Genomic DNA, 16,851 nt, shown 5'->3' with positions numbered 1-16,851 from the left:
TAAAGTGTAAGGGTACGGGAAGGCCTTGCGCTCGTCAGTGATCAGGCCTTCCACTTCCTGTCTGCTCAGGGTGGGCCACCAGGGCCGATTGTTTTCAGATGTTTCTGCTCGTGTTTCAGCATTACGCAATGACAGCTGTGCTGGGGATGAAATATAAATAACCTGCACTCTCTCGTGCCAACAGGGAGCGCGAGACACCCGTGACTCTTCACACTGTGCAGATGTTCTGTGCTGCTGTGATTGTCGTGATTGTGAGGAGTGACCTTTGTGCTTGCAGGGCAGTCACACTCTGAGTTGTGGTGAGCGGTTTTATGCAGATGGTATTGATTTGATTTTATGGGACTGAAATCTGCAAAGAATGCTGGAACAGGTGTGATCTACACATGCACCATTTATATATATTTCATTACACACACACACATCCACATTTTCCCTTGATTATGCCCCTCTGCCTCTCAGTTTCAAGGCACTGTAATGTTTGGGCCAAAGCAACAATAGGTACATTTTTAAGCAGTTATTTTTAGTACCTTGTTGCTCATCTATGGCCGGCAATGACTGCTTGAAGTCTGTGATTCCTAGACCTTCATCAGCAGTGGAGGTCTTTCTTGGCCTACTGGTCCCTTTGCGATAAATGAGCTGACTAGTGTATTCTGTCTTCATGGTATTCCACACAGTTGATTTTGGGCAATCTCCAGACGTGATCGATGTCACTAATGCTTTTTTTTTTATATATAAATAAAAAAAATTATTGGAAATGATTTCAGTCAAGTCCTATAACAAATCTAGAGGGCAGTATGATGTTCTCAGTTTTATTAAGATGCTTTTCTGAGCATATTGTCTTGTTGGCCTACAAAAGGTATAAAGGCATAGTAATTGTTAATTGAATTTAGTCAAGAAAAGTTATTTTATTTATTTATTTAATCTTATTTAATAGTGAGCCTACTTTCAGATTGTCATCCGAAATGCTTCAATTAGAAACAGCTCATTTTAAAGCTTAGTAGCTTGTAGAGGGAATAGAGTGAGCATTGTATGGGTTGATGCTCAGGTGGTCAGCCATGCTTACATCTGATCCTGCTTCACCATTCATTTTCAGAGCCTGTTCAAATACGTTACTCATCATTGTGTCAACCATCTGAGTAATTGCGTAATGTGAGGTCTCTGCAGGCTGTTTGGATTTTCTGCCTGATTTCTACATCACATTGAGCAAGCATCCCACCCCCCACTCCAAACCAAACCCACCCGCTTAGTCGCATTCACAGTAGTGACTTTTTTGTCCCCCTGGTTTAAGGCTTTATTGTAGGTCAACATCCAAATTCCAACCTCCAAAGTAAGGAATATTTCTTAAACGTCTTGTTGCAAGCTTTCAATATCTACAATTAATCTGGAGGGCTGAATTCCCCACCAATAGCTTGATGCTAAAGTAACAGGTAAATCCTTATTGCAGGCGTGAGCTGGGCCAACCTGTCAGCAGAAACTGCAAGCTTTGTGTGTTAAGTATTGCTGTGTAACGGCCATCGTTAAGCTCTTCACACACCCTATTCAACCCCCTTCTACTGAAACAGCCAATGAGAGAAGTGCTTGTTAGCATACAAAACGTACAAAGCGAAAGTCATCCCAAAAACTAGCTGTTTTTTACACAGAGGAGAAAATTACGTTCACAGCATTTAGCTATTGCTCCTATCCAGCACAGCTTCCAAGGTTACCCTTATTACAGATGTGGGCCAACATAGTGTTAGGGGTCTTGCCCAGGGACTCTTATTGGTGTAGCACAGCACAGTCACCCAGACTGGGAATCAAACCCTGGTCTCCCACATGCTGTTGAACCACACCAACAGGGACTGAGCGAGTGGTGTTTGGTTTTCTACCCTTTACAGCTGTTGTCTGACAAAGAGCTACTATAATAAACTGGGAGTGGGGTTTGACATTCCCAGCTTGTGGGGCTGAGTTGGTGGTTGGCACTGGCCCTGACTAAATTGGGGAGATTTGTCTATTAAAAGTTCATGTTTTGACACGTTATCCATAGAGAGTGACAGCACATTCCTAAATAGTGGGATTTTTAAGAACCCAGCAAAGAAAGGTACATTAAAGCAACTTATATTTTTTAAGAGTGTGCATATAAAAAAATCCTAGCAAAATAAGTCTGCAGCTCCTTTATGATTTTTATCCACTGTGACAGGACTCAAAACGTCGCCCCTGATTGTGAGGAGTTGCCTGGAGCTTTGTTGCCCACAGAATGATGAATGCCAAACTTTTAGACAATGGTTTAAAAGTTTCATCCTCCTTCTTGTCTTTAATCTGAAGTGACAAGGACAGCTACCCATTCCTTCCCTTCCTCTCTCCTCCCTCTTCTTGTCCTTAAACTCCAGTGCAGACCACCTCCCTTTATCTGCGTTCTGGTTCTGCAGGTCTCGGAGACGTTGTGGATTTACTTAAGGATTGAGTTTGCAAGCAGATGAACCTTTAGTTCAAGCCCAGTGCAATCATTTCAGTGGCACCCCCCCCCCCCCCCCAACCCCCACACACTACCCATCCGCCCCCTCCATCCATAATATACATTGAGGCTGAAAATTAATTAGCCTGGTCTCGAGTTGCTGTTCTGTACCGTGGTGATGACACTTCATAAGACGCGCCTGACAGGCCGCTCTCAGGCAGGTACTACTACCCTCTCTGGGGGTTGGAGGCAGCAAGCATGCCAATCAGTCGGAGGGCAGTGGTACTGTGTTCCTCTGTGGCGTGTTGCCATGGCGACGGTTGATGTAAGATTAATTACTGGTGGGGCCGGAGGCAGTGCTGTGGTCCAGCTCTATGAGATGAGAGAGAGAGCGAGAGCGAGAGCGGGCTTCCTGGAACGTGAACACTTAGTCCACCTCTGTGAATTGTGCCTGATTTGAACAGCAAGACTAGCAAAATGCAGCCACGAAGCGGGATGCTGTAGCAGCACAGCGGGTTGTATTAATGTAGAATGAATGGAGCTGTAGCGTTGTGGTCGGGGGGCGGAAGCTAATTTGGTTTACCTGTGGCTTTATCTGAAGACGATGCAGTTGTTTGGGTTGAGAGTAAAGTATTTGTTCGATTCGTTAGATCAGAAGGTCTTCCTGAATGGGGTTATTCTTGCATAAATGACGAACACTGGCAGCTAACTTAGTTAAAATGTAAAACGGCTAAAAATGAATGCTTTAGTAAACATTAAAGCAACAGTATGTAACATTTTTAGCTTAAAATAACAGCTGCAAAATAACAGTGACGCTCATTTGACCTGTAACAGGGAGAATAGCATTGCTGTCGTTGCTACTCTGGGCTCAGCATGCTGCTTTCTGCAGTATGTAACTTTGGAGAAGCAGACAGGATAACTCTCGCGAGATCTGCGTAACGCTACATAACCATTTGTGTTAAATCTGGTAATATTACTGTGCCGTGTCAGTCCACATGCCTCCTTCACATCCAGTGACTGTTCTTTAGCTCTCATCGTGTCCAGAAAAACGTGTGCTGGCTCAACGTGAATGACCCTTCCCGACTTTAGGGGGAGCCCAGGTACAAGAAATGCCAATTTTTCATGTTGTTGCTTTAATGAACTTCAAAAATGAAACATTTGGACACCCTGAATGTCGCAAAGCCTTAGATTTTGATGAGCAATTTAGGCCTGAGGCATGTCAGCAGTCGTAACTAGGAATTTTCAGCCAAGCTTTATTCATTCTCTGACTCTTCAAGCCTTGTATTAACACTCCTCAACCATGGGGTCTTGTATGCTGGTAAGAAAGGTAAAGCAAAAGCCCAAATTTGCCTTCAAAGAACCTGCATGTTTAGTTGAAGCAAGAGGGAGCTGTCTCCTCCAAAAACTCAATATCTGAGGTATCCTATAGAACATCTAGACCAGCCAGATCAGTTTTGGAAACAAGTGCTGCAGATTAATGAAGTCAAAATGAAGCTTTGGCCACAGTCAGCAAAAGTATTTAATAAAGGTGGGGGAAACCTTGACAACTGTGAAGCTTGATCTATCAGGTTTAGGGATTGTGTTGCCACCAGGGGCACTGCTTCCACAAAATACCATCAGCTCCTGGATGCAAATCTGTTAAAAGAGGCTGAAGCAGAAAAGAGAATGGTTTCAACAACAGGATAATGATCCCAAACGTGCCTCCAAATCCACCACGGACTACCTGAAGAGCCACACCTTAGATCTTAGGATTTGTTGAAAACACATTTACGCTTGATGAGCTGTACTGGGAAGACCACTGTGGAACACTTAATGTATCGTCATGTTCAGGGAACCAGTGTAAGAGACTTCTGCTTTGTGACCTGGTGCAGCATCATGCTGGAAGTGGCCATCAGAAGATGGTAAATTACGGTCATGAAGGGATGCACATGGCCAGCAGCTCTAGTCAACCAGGCTGCAGCTTTCAAGTGGTGATTAACTGGCAATAACAAGCCCAAAGTGTGACAAGACAACCCCACATCATTGCACCACCCACATCCACCAGCCTTAGCTTCTTTTAGCTCTCTGTTGACCTCTCTCATCAACAAGGCGTTGATGTCCGTCTCCAGAACTGCCACCCCACTCTGAATAAACTCTAGAGCAGTGTTCCTCAACCCTGGTTCTTGAGGCCCACTGCTCTGCACATGGTAGTGCTTTTCCTACTTAAACACGCCCACTTTAACGGAATAACAGGCGGTTAATCAGCTGATTGGTTGGATCAGGTGTGTTTTGAGAAGGGAAAACAGTTAAAAATGCTGGGCAGTTGGCCTCCAGAAACAGGGTTGAGAAATACTGCTCGAGAGACGGCTGTGCTGAGATCAGCAGTTGTCTCTTCCTCATTCTGATGTTGATGTGAACATCACCGCAATATTTGTCTGCCCAGAAGTGGGTCGGATTCAGGTGCCAGTAACTGTAACCAGATCGAGGGGATTTTATTAGCTAGTGGTTGGGTCATGGGTCGGTTTTGCCAGTGGTTGTTTAGTAAATGAATAGACGTGGCTGCGATGCTGCTCCTCTCACAGCTGACAGCTTATTTAGTAAAATCAGTACAATAATAATTACTGTAATTCCTAATATTACAGTATAATAGTCATTATATTTAATGGTACTGTTTACATCTACTGCAGTTGCTCTAGTGACCGTATTTGGAGTCATTCAGTGTCCTCTGTGGCCAGATCAACATGGTCACATTTTTTACATAATCTGAATCTTGCAGTTGTTCCTCACGCTGACTCAGATTTTCATTAGAACGGCCCAACAGAAACTCTTTTTTTTTGTGTGAGACAGTACCAGTCAAAAGTTTGGACACCGTGTGCTGATAGTCATCTTAAAAACATCTGATCCAAACGCTAGACTGACCATGTTTTTACAGCATTTTCTAAAAAGAGGACGCTGGGGGCACACAGGAATCCACTGTAGTTAGGATGTTGTGGGCTGGAGGGTTAGGTCTAGTAGGCCAAAGTTGTAGGATCATGGCATTGTGCATGGGTGAGGGTGGAAATAGCTCTCATGCAGCCATGCAGCAACAGTATTTCTACATTAACACATTTATACACATTTACTCACTTAGCAAGGACTAATCAATAGCTTTAACAGCTTAAATGACCAAATAATCACCTTTCAGTTTACCATGCAACTTAGGCCTTCTTAAACTCCCCCCAGCCATGACATCCTAACTGCGGTGGATACATTTTAATAAAATGAAAATGAAATTTAGTTGGTAAATTCTAGTTAAATGTCAAACTTTCTAAACCAAATTCTCACAACCCTGTTAAATGCGTTTTTTTTACCCTAACTTTTACAATTTTACAGCTACATGTTAAGCGATAATACATTTAACAGTTAAAAAGGACTCTGGTTATATAATAAACAAAAAGAAAAAGATACACATCTATGCAAACTTCCTAATTATAATAGAAATAACTAAGTATATTTTGCTCAATATTGAATATTTTAAATATCTAATATTTATGGGTATGATTTCTGGCTGTTTTGTGCAGATTAAACCAAATGCTATCCTCAGAATGGCAGTCAACAAACAAAGCATTTCCCATCAGTCCACTTTGACTTGTTTCACATCTTGACATCTTGAGTTTGCAGACAACAGGCATTGCCCTTCAAGCACCAATTGTGCCATTGACTGTCCCTGGCTCTGTGTCCTTCCTTGAGTAAAGCCCTGGATGTTCTACTCAGAAGGCAAGGACATTAGCTCCCTCTCTGTCCAGCTCTACACAAAGTGCCAGACAAATAGTTGGATCTGCATGACTGCAGATGTGTCTCGTTTCTCCACTGAGTAACGCTGAAGCACGAGCAGCCACGCTGTTCATGAGCTGTTGGAGCTCCTGGCTTTTGTCCTGCACTGAGCAAGAGCAATAAAAAATTGGTGTCAACCCAATCGTCCGAAAGTCTGGGACTGTTTAAAGGAAATGGCCCCGGAGATCTTGATGCTAAGTGCATAATGGGAACACAACTGTTTCTCATCTTCAATTTGTGAGGTCTGTTTTGAGCTTTTTTTTTTGGTCCAGCAAACAGCCAGGAGATCTGATTCTTGCCTCATCGCTTAATTTATCTTCAGCGGTCAGGGCTTCTGTGGGAGCAGTTAAAACAGCAGAGGCCACTGGTTTCATTTCTCAGCACAAGCAGAGAAGTTCAGCACGTCGGAGCCTAGGAGGAACATAGCCCGCAGAATGACCTCATCAGATCTCCTCGACTCAACGGAAGTCATTTAAAATGTTGTAATGGGAGAGTTTAGAGTTTTAAAGGAGGCCGAGAGGCACGTTAAGCACTTCCTCTTACGCATACTGTCACAAGAGCCCTTAATTGAACCATGACAACTCTAAGATCCATTCGAATGTCTGGGCAAATGGTTCTTCACCTGCTAGTAAGGCCTTAAATGTGATGTTCGCTAAAGCACCAAAATGAGTTCCATGGGTCAGAAGAACTGGCTCGGTACAACAGCGAAACCCCCTGCCACACAAAGCCATTTTCTGTAGAGCATCGGACCGCATCCTTGCCCAATGTAATTAACAAACCCTTACTGAGTTAAAGACCACAGTTGAAGACCACTGCTTTAGAGAACCATGTACAACAGGCTGTCCAAAGACAAAGTTGAGGAACAGTTAAAACACTCAAAAGGACTGGTTCTATAGGTGCCCATCATTTTTGAAACTGTGTATGTACTCTACTTGGGCCCTAATTCCCACTGAACACTGTATGCAGTCAAACAAGGACAGCTTCAGAGTCAGGTTACGTCCAGTACTGAAACCCACATGCACACGCACATGCAAATAAAAGGCTCGACCAGAGTTTTGTTCAATAAACCTTTTTTAATCTCAACAGCAAAGTTAGCTTATGTGTGGTCACATCAATGAGGGTAAATGTAGAATTGGATTTCTAAAGAATGGTGTTTGGCAGCTGGAGGTGTGATTATGATACTGTAACACATTCATCATGATTCTTTTAGAACTATCCATAACAAATATTGCTATTAATACTTTTCAACGTCATATACTGATTGAAGAAAAAAAAAAAGCACTATTTAGAAACTAACCAAGAAGCTCCAAACTCCACATGGTGGGGTTGTGCAGGGAAACTTCGGAGAGGACTTTGGTTTTGTACCTTTCGTAAAACCTGGGTCTACTTATATCCTGTAAGGTATACCAAACCGGAAACAGAATCAAACCAAACAATAGTTACTCAGGTCTTAATTTAAAGAGAAGGAAAGAAAAGGCACACTGAACACTATCACGCTGAAAACGATGATTCCTCGCATCTTGAAAGCACTTTCCGAAAAACGGCTAACCCCTAATTTATACATAGCACATACGACGACCACGGAGTGGGACTCTCACGTGTCCTTGGAGAGAACGAGAATGGCTTGCGTACGCAACTAGGGAGTAGGATTTGTTGTGTCTCTTGGTTTTAGATGAAAAAACTAGCAGACCAGGTTGGACTGGCCTGACTGCTACTTCCACTTTCGCTACATCTCCTTTTGCTTCCTCAAAAAAAAAAAAACAAACAAACAAAAAAAAGTGCTCCAGTATTTTGTATGCCAGGAGTCCAGAGCCTGGTCACTGCTGCTGCAAAGCTTCAGCCTTTCACAACGTTTACCTCTATCTATCTCCTATTAACCAGAATTTTGTCGCCACATACCCGATTCAAGTAGATTTGCTAAGTGCTGAAGTAAAACCCCGTCTCTAATCTGCCTGTTGTGAGAGGAACGTGATTAGTTGGCTATAATCCAGTGTTGTCTGACTAAGCTTTCGGTTATTGAAACAATGAAAAAACAAATCTGCAGATTCTGTCAGAGACCTATTTAGTGTCGAGGAGAATTCCACCGTATTACTTCCAAATCAAGCCCCTGGAGGTTGATGATGTCATCTGAAACACAGCTCCTCCCTGCTAATCAGTGTGAGAATGCTGTGATTCATTCCACATTACTTTGCTGCACGAAACAGTTGTGAGTTCATGCCATGGACACAGTGAGCAAGTAACAATACTACAGTTGAAGGCCAGACAATGTGTTCTCAAGGACTGTGGGACTGGGACATCTGAAGATCATCCCCACCAGGCCAATGCTCGAGCTGGACCAAGTCCCATTTATGGCTTTGTTCAGTCCCAGCTTGATTATATTGCTTCGGTATTGCCATAGAAATTCTTCACTAACACTGCACTTCACGAGCCGTGCAAATTGAATGTGTGTCGTGCTGTTGTGTTCAAAGGTTCGAAGAAACGCTAGGAGCCAAGTTGTCCTGTTTTAATACAAAACCTGTCATGTTTGTGCTCTTGGCCAGGCTCCACTGGGCACGTCTCTGTTTGCTACAGGAAACATCCAGCTCCAACTGACGTGGCTGTGCTAGGCTCAGCCTCAGTCGTCTGGGATCGAGTGGAGAAGAGCAACCACTCACTCCAAAGCTCCAAAGTGGCCTTCCGCCAGACTTCTCCTGGGAGACCCAGCAGCAAATGCAGGCACCGGAGAACGAAAAGGGAGGTAGGGAGGAGTCGGGATGAAAAAATGAAAAAGAAATAACGTCTGCGGTTGGCCGCAACCGAAAGTTTCTTCTTTAAGCAAATGATTGGTCCATCCCCGTACCTGTGTCTTCCTCCTCCATTCTCCTATTCGCCAGCAGCAAAGCAGATCTCAAGGGTAATACTGTTTGCCCCCGATTGCCTACGCTTAATTCACCAGCACAAAGCCGGATTGGGAGTCGACCGTCTCCATCATCTCGCTGTCCAGGAAAGGGTCGGCTATGGCCAGGCCTTCGTACCCGGATCCAGGGGCTCCAGCCACCGCACCTGGTGGAGGGGGCTGCCCGGGGTCCAGCGGGTGACTGTATTGCTCCTGATACAGGATGTCCCCCGCAGAGCACTGTACTCCAGGCTCGTGGGCTGGGTAGCCATAGCCGAGGGCTTCTGGCTGCTGGCCCTGGAGCTGGCCCTGGAGTTGGCCCTGCAGGCTGTGGTGCAAGGCTGAAGGCTGCAGGTGTGGGTAATGGCCCAGATAGGGCTCCATCAGAGGGCTGAAGGTTTGGGGATGTGAAGCGTATGGGGATGAGGCTTGGGGGCTCTGCTGCTGGTGCACTGGGGCTATAGAGCCTTGGACCTGAGGGGGGGCTGCAGAGTCCTGGCTGCTCATTGTAGCGCAAGGGGTGTATGGACCTTCCACTATGTGCAGCTGGTTAAAATAGGCCTGCATTTGGGATTGCTTCTGAAGATACAGCCTCTTCTGCTGCAACCTGAGGATTGATGACAGGGAGACATTACAGAAGGCATACAGCATACAGGAAAGCAACACCATTAGCCTGTTCCAACTTGGTTTGTGCTTGAATGTAGGCTAAAGGTTTAAGTATATTATTAAGTTAACGTAGCTATCCATGAGTCATAGGTATAAAAATAGCAATTTCTGGGGCTGGACAAGAAGTCTTGTCTCAAAGGCCAATCTGCAATGTCTCTTCCATGTGAGCTAGCAGTCTGCTCAGTTTACCCTGCTGATTGTGGAATAAATCTTTTAGCCTTTTATGTGGGAGTACTCATTTGGACGCTTCAGCAATGTGCCACTTGTTTACCTGTGTTCAGCCAGTTGCTGTTCTAGGCTGCGTGGAGTCTCTTTACAGAACATCTGGCAACTGCTGGGGCTGGCCATCATACTAGGTTTCTGTGAAGTGGTAAAAACACTATAAGAAATCTGATCACCAGAACAGTGGATGGTCAGCTCATGAATAGACAGCAAGTTACATTGACTTACTGGAATTCTGTGTGAGGGGTACTGGGGCTCCAAACTTTGTCTCCTGGAAAGCAGAGGCTGAGGTCCGCCTGAATACAGTGCTAATCCATGCTGGTGGCCTCCCTCTCCCTGCATGCAAACACACAGAGGATGTTAGTTTCACCAGAGAGAAATATTTATGTAGTCAAATGAATAAATTAATTACTGGATGTATTAAAAGAGCAATATGCATTAAAGTGACCAGCCAGAGGGGACCATCCGATCTACATGTCTGCCAGTCTGCCCCATTAAATTATCCTCTTACTAGAAGTAGCTTAGATTTTCACCACTTTATTTCTGCTCCAGTGGGAACATCTTTGTTGTGGGGCTAATGTGAGGATTAATAAACATGTTTGGACAGGGGCACCAAACTTTAGAGTTATTCTCATTATCAAAGAATTAGTCTTTCTCTCGCTATGAAGCCCTGTGTTTAGCGCATAACTGTTGGAGCAGCGGGCACCAGTCACCAGTATGAGGCCTATTACTCCAACAATAGTGGCATTCATGGTGCTCCCGGGCCGGACAGTAAACAACTGACAATTGGCTGCTTCTTCCTCGGGTATTACATAAGGCGCGGCGTCTGTGTATCAGCGGGGTGGTGGATGGGGGTGAGATTGGCTGGGGCAGAGCCAGGTGCCCGATCTCTTTAAACACTGACCTCAGGCCAGCTGATGGAAGCTGGTCTAAAAACCAGCTGTGGAAACCCTGGTGGCCCTGCTGAGGTGGACTGAACTAAAAGAAGGTGTCCAGTAGAGGTGGACTGACCTGAAGCAAAGGGTCCAGCAAGTCGTGTGGGTGCGTCTGGGGACTTAGTGGTCCTAAAGAGGGGTTCTCCCCAGAGCCCATCTGTTCGTAGACCTTGTTGAGCTCCAGGATGCCTTTGGTCCGAGCCAGGTTCTGCAAGTGCTGCCGGAAAGCCACCAGGCCTAGAGAAAAGAATGAGCATGAATTATAGTATTTTTAGACATTAGCTTTTACATGAATGACCAGGATAGACTCTCTGATTTGCATGGCGTATGTGCGTTTCTACAATAATGGCTTTTCACACCAGAACGTTTCAGGTGCAGCAATGCCATTTCGCCCACACCACCTCTGACTGTTCCTTTGCTGCTGCCCCATGTGACCTGACTCACGCCGTTAATCGGGCTATTTTTGGGAGCGCCCACGGCCTGTGCTCGCACCGTATGACTGATTCATCCTCGCTTCGAGAGTGCTTCAGCTTTCCAGTGACTCTTCACTCCTCCTCTGTCCGAACTGAAGAGGTAGCTGGGCTGATCAAATATTCTCCAGTTATTTTCGGGCCCTGAAGTGATTGGGGATAATTATACAGGCAAACACGACAGGACGACAGAGCTTCAAAGCAGCCACTGATTCACTCAATGAATCACCAGACCGAGGCTGGGTTGAGCGGGACAGCAAAACGAGAAAACCAGTGAGATGAGAGATAAGAGAGAGCGAGCTCGATGTGGTTTTATTTAGATACGCATCAGTATGGGTCTCGGTGAGTGACTCATTTGAATGATTTGTAGAAGATCAAACTGCGTCGAAACTGAGTTGCCTGCTCAGGTTAAGGCCTGCTCCCAGCAGGAAACAGTGAGAAAGGCCACATTCGCATTATGGAAATTATTGCTTAGATCTTTTTTTTTTTCTACTCAGATCTGGTCTCGCAGTTTGTTTTTTGTAAGCGATCCATACAGTTGTATACAACACTTTGGGCACCCCTGGTAAAAATGTTACTGTGAATAGTTTTAATGAATAATTTTAGTGAACTGTTTAATATTTTATACAATCATTTTTTAATGTCCAACAGTTGGAGTGGTTTTCTTTTCATCAAATTCTACACCCTTTGTTCTCCAAACATACCGTTGCTTACTGAGGCCAATAAGTTCTATTTTAGCTTGATCAGTCCACAGGTTTCCAAAATGCATCAGGGTTCCTTAGATGTTTCTTTGAAATCGTCTTAAGTTACCAAAAGGCAGGGAAGGTTGTCTGATGATGACTCTTCCATTAAGGTCATATTTGTGCAGGTTTAGTCGCACAGTAGAACAGTGCACCACCATTCCAGAGTCTGCCGAATCATCCTGAAGGTCTTGTGAACAAGCTATAGTCATAACAAGCTAATTAAGGTCTGAGACCTTGGTAAAAGTTAGCTGAGATTTTCAATGTCTTTGGGTGCCCAAACATTTGCATGGTAGTCTTTTTGACCAAACCTTTCTTAAGCTCTATTTTTTATACCAATATTTCTTATCCGGTGCAAATCAACCATTATCATTAAAAACATCCTTTGGTAAAATAACATTACTCTCAGAGTAAATCCCATCTGAACAGAGATTAGATGAAGCGTTTACCTTGCGTGAGGGAGGTGTCTGATGCTCGGCGGCCCTCTCGGAAGCTGACGGGTGAGCGGTTGTGGGCCTCTCTCCTCTGTGAGCTCAGTACCTGCATGGCCGGGTTTGGTGGGCGTGCGAAAGGTGGGGTCACCCGGCCGATAGGTGTGTTGGCCAGGACGGCCTCGTTGAGAGAAGACGTGTCCTCCAGGAGGCTCAGATCGCTGTGCATGGATCCCATGTCATACTCAGAATCCACGCTGCCCAGGGAGGGGTTGTGACCCAGACTGAACAGCTTCCCTACAACATGTTCGGAATGAAAGTACACAACTGTTCAACACCAAGCAGAGCTATAGAGCAAGTGCAGCCTTCAAATGGACACTGTCTTTACAATAACAAGTTCACACATTTTCTTCTAGCCTTCTTTTTTGCACAGCTGTGCATCTACTTCCTCCTGCCATCTATGCTTCAGTCAAAATCCAAATTACAGTTTCGCCATTAAACCTTTAAAAAAAACCTTGTGTCGCTGTCAAGCAAAAACAAAACATCTCAAAAACTTTAAAGGATTATATTATTTATTATTAAGTCATTTTTAAGTATTTCCATTCGTCCAAATCATTACCTAATTATTCAGGAGCTCAGAATTACACCATTTTGGACTTCCACACATTATCTTATAGCCATTTTTAGATTCCTTCTTGCATGGCTGTGCATCTACTTTCTACCATCTGTGGTTCAGCCAAAACAGTTTTGTCATTAGCCCCAAATATAGTCAATCAGCCAGAAATAGTTTGTTTCTTTAGTTTTGCACTGGAGCTAGGAAATTAATGAAAATCTACTAGAAGCTCATGCCCACCGGTTTGTGAGTGAATACCTAAAAGACCTAAAATATTTGCTGCAAGCTACACAGAGTTATCTCAAAAAGACTTCCTTATGTCCTTATGAACTATGGGCAAAAGCTTCAAGGTAGCTGCTACTTCCATTTATAGCTCTGCAAATGCATCAGTATCTCAGTCTGTGTCAAAAAACACATGTATTTGAGATTACTTAACAACCTAACTGTGGTTGATGTGGCCATGCATAATGCTGAACTGGTGGTTAATCAGTTCCACACCTTGCTAGCTACACTGATAGTCTAATGGCAAAACCCAAGCAGCTGACTTCAGATGATTGGTCAAAAAACATGTTTTGGCTGATGGATCTTTAAAGTTGTGCACATTTAATTGAATTAACTATAAATACGTGTCCTCTGGTTGCAGCTCTACTCCTGGCTTTAGTGTAAACGATGTTGACATTGTGGTTGAGCTGACCTGCGCTGGTTAGGATTCCTGGATGGTTGGTGACCTCGGAGAGCGTGTGTCGGCGCTGGCCGAAGCGTGTCTGATAAGCGTTGAAGACGTGGGCAGGGTCCTCCTCAGCATCAGGGTCCTCTGTCTCTATGCCCTCGTCAATAGACGTCTCCATCATGTTGCTCGGAGACGAAGTGCTGGACTTGCGCACGGCCACTGGAGGCAGAGGATCCAGCATACAGCCGTCCACCTGTGAAAAATAATGGGCTTTGAGCTGAATCTGACAATGACTGTTTACTCGATAACAGACTCTGCTTATGGACAATAAGTGAATAGAATGTAGAGGGATGCTTTCATACACCGCTGTTACCAACTGAGACACAGGTACTAAGTATTTGGCTATGGCTGGTAGGGCTATGCTCAATGAAAGAAACCATGGATGACACCTTTTCCGTTTATTATTTATGAGTATAGACCATGGGAGTGTGTTCTCAGAACTGATGACGCTTCACTGAGGAACTGGAACAGTGTTTACTATTCAGGACTAATCATTCAATATCAGTATCTGACCTAACTAATGTTCTTGTGGCTGAATGCAAATCCTCACATTCGTGTTTCAGTATCTAATGCAGTATTGAAAGCCTTCCCAGGGGAGTAGAGGCAGTAACTGTAGGATTATGAGGACAAACTCACTTTCAGTCCTACCTACTGATAGCTTACTATATTCCCTCCAAGTCTAAGGTCCTTTCACCAGCTCATCTCTGAAAACCAGGGGCTTATATTTTCATTGGGTAATGCAGCCAACCTAATGATCAGAAGTTTTTCAAGCTAATGACTGTCCAAATGTTTCCAAATATCTCCAGACACCTCTTCTAATTGCATAATTCCACTACTTTATGGTGCACCCTTTCCGGAGGCAGGTGTTTCATCTCCATATAAAAGTACTGCTAATAGAATATGTTCCATGCCCAATGCCAAGCATCAGCTAAAGGGAGAACCAAGCCCCACCCAACCAGTGGCGGTGCACCCAGAACTATGGTTAGGGTGCTCGCAAGCTGACGGGCAAACGGTTGTGGACCTCTGGACTGTTTTCTGTGAGCTCAGTGCCTGCATGGCCGGGCTTGGAGGACGTGCGAAAGGTGGGGGTAACCCCAAAGGGCGTGTTGGCCTCGTCTCGGTCTCGTTGAGAGAAAACGTGTCCTCCAGGAGGCTCAGATTGCTGTTAATGGATCCTATGTCATACTCAGAATCCACGCTGCCCAGGGAAGGGTTGTGACCCAGACTGAACAGCTTCGGAATAAAAGTACACAACTGTTCAACACCAAGCTGATCTATAGAGCAAGTCCAGCCTTCATAATTCCACCACTTTATAGTGCACCCTTACCTGAGGCAGATGTTTCAGGAGCTAATGGAACAGGCTCCATGCCCAATGCCAAGCATCAGCTAGAGGGCTACCAAGCCACACCCAACCAGTGGCACCCATAACCCTAAAGGGGTGCAGAGAAGGTCAAAAGGTTGTCGACGCTGTCCTTTGAAACCATTGCTTCAAAAGCTGCACCACTCACGGTTCTATAAGAACCTAGTGAAATATGGTGTCCAGTGTATTGTGCTATTTCACCCACATGGCTCAGAAAAGTGTCTCTTTTAAGACGTGGTCATCTCTGGTGACCCCTCAGTCATGCAGTCTGCTGGTTCTCCACCACCCAGTCATACGTTAAGGAGGCCACGATGCTGAGCTGAACACTGACAGCACACGCTCTGAGAACACAACAAGAGCTAACGCATGGCTGAAGAACTGAGTAAGAAAACAAATGTCTGCTGCCCCTCCTTCCCCTCTCTCTCTCCCTTTCTAGGTCTTCCTCTCTCTCTCTCTCTTCACTCAGACGAGTGTGTGCGCTGGAAAGGGGAGGGGGGTGGGGGTGGGTGGATGTCTGGAATGCGGGGACAGGAAGTGTGTTTTGGCTGAGAGGGCAGCCAGAGCCTCATGCCGACCCAAGTCTACTGAGACACGCAATCTTGCACGCACACACCCGGGCGCGCGCACGCGCTCGGGCTCACACGCACATCCTTAACTGACATGGATCATCTGGATGAGTTGCTGGGGAAACCGGAGCCCCGGAGCTGCTTAAGAGAGAAAAAGAGAGAGAGAGAGCGGCTTTTGTATGACTCCTGATCACAGTTTCCTGCAGCGTGCTGGGCCAGGAATGCTGTTACCCAACACACTGAGTGAGAGAGGGAGAGGGAGAGAGACTGAAAGAGAGAGTGAATGTGTGGGGAGAGTGACCCCCTTCCTTTCTGCTCTCACTTCAGACACCAGCTCATCATGAGGCCTGGTCCCTTCCACACACACGCCCACCCAACCACACCAAAAAGCACACACACAGATCATGTGGCCTCAAGATTATCACCATCATAGGACAAATTATGTAATCCCCGCTCAAGGAGTCACACTGTCCTCTGTGAGATCATCTGTGAAAAAGCTACGTTTTTAGATTTACACTTTGGGGCACTGTTATAAGCTCATTTGTTTGATTTAGTTATTTCCAAGTCTCACATGTAAATAAACCATTAATTCATTTTAACCACCATTGGTTATATTAGCAAGTGTGTTAGCTACCAGTTATTTTGACTGGGGATACACAATGACATTGGAGTAATATTATAATATATAATAATGACAGATTTCAAACCAATTACCAATAAATGGGAGAAACGGGGATACAAGGTTCTCTGTGATATCGATGGTTTGTTAAGTAAACCACCCCCCAAGTGGTCCAGCGGAATTATACCCTGCCACTATGACCAGAGGATCGGTAGTTTAAATCCTGGTCATGCTGTTACCCATCGGCAGCTCTGGTCCTGACAGAGCACAATTAACCTAGCTCTCTCCAGGGTGGGTAGATGAAGCTTTTCCCCGCATCAGAGCCTGGTTGCCCGGTGACGTTGCATCAGCAGCAGTTTGGAAAAAGTGACAATGAGGCGTGTGTCAGTCTTCACCCTCCC

The 16,851-nt window shown here is 45.1% G+C and overlaps 1 protein-coding gene across 1 annotated transcript in view; it reads right to left on the bottom strand.

Moving 5' to 3' along the window:
- Nucleotides 1-7,276: 7,276 nt before the first annotated feature.
- The window catches only part of sik2b (salt-inducible kinase 2b), a 50,764-nt gene continuing 41,189 nt past the window's right edge, over nucleotides 7,277-16,851 (bottom strand). Inside the window, exons 10-15 of the mRNA XM_072692138.1 lie at nucleotides 13,870-14,098; nucleotides 12,581-12,859; nucleotides 10,998-11,158; nucleotides 10,215-10,322; nucleotides 10,036-10,124; nucleotides 7,277-9,705 (exon numbers count right to left, since the gene is read on the bottom strand). Of these exons, the coding sequence (XP_072548239.1) occupies nucleotides 9,147-9,705; nucleotides 10,036-10,124; nucleotides 10,215-10,322; nucleotides 10,998-11,158; nucleotides 12,581-12,859; nucleotides 13,870-14,098 (1,425 nt within the window). The 3' untranslated portion in view covers nucleotides 7,277-9,146. The remainder of the gene's footprint in view (nucleotides 9,706-10,035; nucleotides 10,125-10,214; nucleotides 10,323-10,997; nucleotides 11,159-12,580; nucleotides 12,860-13,869; nucleotides 14,099-16,851) is intronic.

This window comes from Salminus brasiliensis, chromosome 11 (genome assembly GCF_030463535.1).
Source record: "Salminus brasiliensis chromosome 11, fSalBra1.hap2, whole genome shotgun sequence".
Classification (NCBI taxonomy): domain Eukaryota; kingdom Metazoa; phylum Chordata; class Actinopteri; order Characiformes; family Bryconidae; genus Salminus; species Salminus brasiliensis.
The sequence above is the reverse complement of the archived record's forward strand: the minus strand, read 5'-3'. Positions and strand labels throughout refer to the sequence as shown.